Source organism: Oryzias melastigma, linkage group LG24 (assembly GCF_002922805.2).
Source record: "Oryzias melastigma strain HK-1 linkage group LG24, ASM292280v2, whole genome shotgun sequence".
NCBI classification, from domain to species: domain Eukaryota; kingdom Metazoa; phylum Chordata; class Actinopteri; order Beloniformes; family Adrianichthyidae; genus Oryzias; species Oryzias melastigma.
The window spans coordinates 68,624-72,100 of NC_050535.1; the positions used below are offsets into that span (position 1 = coordinate 68,624).

At 45.7% G+C, this 3,477-nt stretch overlaps 2 protein-coding genes across 2 annotated transcripts in view; both read right to left on the reverse strand.

Annotated features, from left to right (window-relative positions):
- Nucleotides 1-2,490: 2,490 nt before the first annotated feature.
- Nucleotides 2,491-3,097, reverse strand: ptrhd1 (peptidyl-tRNA hydrolase domain containing 1). Its single transcript, XM_024290787.2, has 2 exons — nt 2,848-3,097; nt 2,491-2,773 (listed from the first exon to the last, which is right to left on the reverse strand). The coding sequence occupies exons 1-2, from the start codon at nt 3,058-3,060 to the stop codon at nt 2,603-2,605; spliced, it is 384 nt and encodes a 127-aa protein (XP_024146555.1). The 5' UTR covers nt 3,061-3,097; the 3' UTR covers nt 2,491-2,602.
- Nucleotides 3,010-3,477, reverse strand: part of LOC112157780 (protein FAM184A) — a 63,998-nt gene continuing 63,530 nt past the window's right edge. The window contains exon 21 of the mRNA XM_024290780.2: nt 3,010-3,147. Coding sequence (XP_024146548.1) covers nt 3,079-3,147 — 69 coding nt within the window. The 3' untranslated portion in view covers nt 3,010-3,078. The remainder of the gene's footprint in view (nt 3,148-3,477) is intronic.

Here is a 3,477-nt window from a genome sequence, read left to right on the forward strand (position 1 = left end):
TTATTAGTCCAACAGCTTTGAGAACAAAAACTGCAAAGAATAACACTAAGAATGACACACCCACCAGAGGGGGCGTGGCAAATGTTTGCATCAGCAGCTAATCACATTTCAATACAACAGATGAATAATAAATACAGATTCATCTAATAAAGGCTGAACATCAAAAACTGGATCTCTGATCTTGTCAGGATCTTCTGATCCTAACTCCTGGATCATGGCTTGTGACCTCTGACCTTATTGAAGAAGCCTTTCCACCACGATCCGTGTGTGCGGTTCGGGTCACAGAGCGCTGTGATCACCAGGTGAAGGCGGTTCCTCTGGACCGTCAGTTTCACTGAGTGAATGAACGAAGATCAGACCTGATCTTGAATGAAGATCACGTCGTCTCTGTGGCTCAGATTCTGTCTCTGAACTGAATCCGTTAGTTGAGATCTTTGATCAACGTTTCAGGACATCAGTCTTTCTGCTGCGTCCTTTAGAGGGCGCCACAGCGAATCCTCCGACTGCATCCTCCTCCTCCACATGAGCGTCTGACATCAGAAGAACCGATTTAACGGTTCTGAATTTCCTCCATCCTACCAGACAACTGGACGTGTGATCAGAGTAAATGACTGGCCCAGAAACTATTTAACCAGAAGAAACCTGAACATTGAAGACATCAGAGTTGATTAACTTTGGTGTCCCACAAGGATCAGTTCTGGGCCCACTGCGATTTATCATTTAAATTAATGATATTCACTGTTTCCTCATTTCCTGGTGAAACAAATATATTTATTCCACAATCACAACGTGGTGAAAACAGAACTAAATCCAATAAATACAGGATTACGACTGGAATAAAGGTCATCTGGTGATTATGTCAGAGATCTGACAATGAAAATGAATAAAGTCTCAATCAAGAAACTCATTTATTACATATTATATACACTCATTTACATTTAACAGTTGACACAGAAAATAGGCTTTTATTTACAGTTTATCGTATTACTCAACTCACAATCGTCTGATTCTAATAATAAATTAGAACATTTTAATTTAATTTCCTTTAAACAGACAAATAACAGACCTGCGTTTGACACCAAATGTTTGATCAGAATCATTCAGACATTTGAATCTGTTTAGTATATTGATCCTCACAGCTGATACAGCCACACCCCCACTGGGGCCCCGCCCCCCGGGAGTTTCTGCAGCACCAACAGCTGTTCTGCTGGGCGTCAACATGAGCTTCTGTAGGGAATAAAAGGCCCTTAAAACAGAAAAACACGCGACGTTTTCAGAAATCTGTCAGATTTGTATTCATTCATCTTCTTGTCCCTTTCAGGGTCGCGGCGTCGCAGGAGCCTAATGCTGATGGGTGAAGGCGGGGTTCACCTGGACAGGTCTCCAGTCTGTCACAGAGTCTCATTCACACCTAGGGGCAATTTAGAGTCACCAGTCAACCTATGAAGCATGTTTTTGGACGGTGGGAGGAAGCCGGAGTCCGCTCACGTGCACGGGGAGAACATGCACACTCCACACAGAAAGGTCCACCATTGGTGGTTCTGGTTCAGATCCCCCAGATCCCTCTAGCTGAGATCAGAGCGCTAACCACTGCACCACCGAGCAGCCCCAGATTTGATCACAAACGTATTTGTACCTTTCTGTTTACGTCACAGAGATAATCTGATATTTGATCTGTAAATGTTTTGGTCTTAGACCTAATAAACTTCATTTCCTCCCAGAGTTCTGTGCGGTTTGACACTGACGTTGTGGTTCTGTTTGGGTCAGAATCAAGAGACTGCTCATGAACTATGAGAACACACCTTACTAACGTGATGGACGTCATCTTATTGTACAGAAGTGAGAAAAGGGGCGGAGACGTTCATTTTAAAACAACATTCATGTTCAGGGGCTGAACTTTGGGTCAAAATTTGAGGGAAAAACATTTAACATCATTAAATTAAAGATTTCTTTCAAATCTCACTTTATATGTTTTAGTTTTTCCTGCCTTAAAAACGACACTTTCATAAAACAAAAATCAGAAAGTTGACTTTGACAGAGATGACAACATAAAAGTATAAAGTAAAACCTGTGAACATGTCTGACCTTTGACCTGAGTGCAGGTGGAGCATGAACACCTGAGGAGCTGCAGGTGGACCTCGTACCTTTGACCTTCTCGAGGGACAGAAAACTAAACCAGTTTATCGTGAAGAAAGGTGGAATGAAGCCGTGCTGCATTCAGGAACACACCTGTCATGGAGGAGGAGCTCTGTACACCTGTCAACAGAAACCATGTTTGGGGGGTTGCTCCGCCCCTCATTATGTTCCAGCTGCTCAGGTGAGAACACCTTTGAAGAACGTTGTCCTGGACCGAACGTAAACTGTTGATCGGTGTAGTTTCACACCTGAACCACTAGATGGCGGCAAATTGACATTTTCTTGCTAAACCTCACAGCGCATGCGTGTTTACAGATTTTCAGACATTTTACTTTAAATTAATTTACGACGTCATTGCATTAAACATTTTCTCTTTATTTAACAAAAGCGACGACGCTTTCTGAGGCACGTGACATCCACTCCAATGTTAACAGATCAGTCCTCTACTGCGCGTGCGCGAATCAAGTCATTTAAAAAGCTTGAATTTGCGCACGTGCGGCTGCGCAGTCTCCTTCGGGCACGGCTTCAGGGCCAGGCACGTGGGAATGTCCTCGGGCTGCTCCACCCACAGCTTGTGCCCCACACCTGCGCGCGTGAGGGCGTCCGCGAGCCCGCAGAGCGCGGCCTCGTCCGGAGCCTGCGGGCGGACACAGCAGTCAGTCCGGTCGGGTTCGGCCCGACGGGGACACTTCGGAACCGGGAGTCTCTTACCGCCAGAACCACCTTGTGCATGGAGTCCAGGTCCGCCAGGTACCCCCGCGTGTCCGGGTCGTCGTAGTGCACGTGGATGGCGGCGGTGGCCGCGTGGCACGCCTGCGCGATGACGGCGCCGAGAGGCCACGACAGTTTCTGGGTCAGATCCGAGCGAACCACCACGTACTGGACCAGCCGAACCCCGGGAGGACCCGCTCCTGAGGCGGACATATTTTGACAGCACCGGAACTACTGCTTCCGGTCTAAGAAGGAATCACATCCGGGGCGAGTGGTGCCCTCGTGCGGCCATCCGCGGAACTGCACACAAGTTCAGTCAGAATGAGGTTCTAAACCGAATTAAATATGAACTTAAACTGCTTCTAAACAGATAATAAAGTTAAACCTGCTGCTTTAAAGTGAATTTGTTCATTTTTCTGCCACTAACAGACTTTAAACTGCAGATTCATCCAGTTTAAAAGAGCTGGGCTCTGACTACTTCCCGAAATGAGGAAGATTCTTATTATGGCCCGCAGCAGCAGTCTACTGACTGCAAGGACCATATTGTTTTTTAATGAATTAAATTGTCTGGAAAAAGTTGATGTAAACTAGTGTTTATTTGTAAAATATGCTAAATACTAATCTACCTGT

What these genes read in the sequence shown, in the direction of transcription:
- ptrhd1 (XM_024290787.2), bottom strand. Translation starts at nt 3,060, where the DNA reads ATGTCCGCCTCAGGAGCGGGTCCTCCCGGGGTTCGGCTGGTCCAGTAC. An exon ending in TGCACAAGGTGGTTCTGGCG is followed by an intron (nt 2,774 to 2,847) that starts GTAAGAGACTCC and finishes GTCCGCCCGCAG; the next exon opens with GCTCCGGACGAGGCCGCGCT.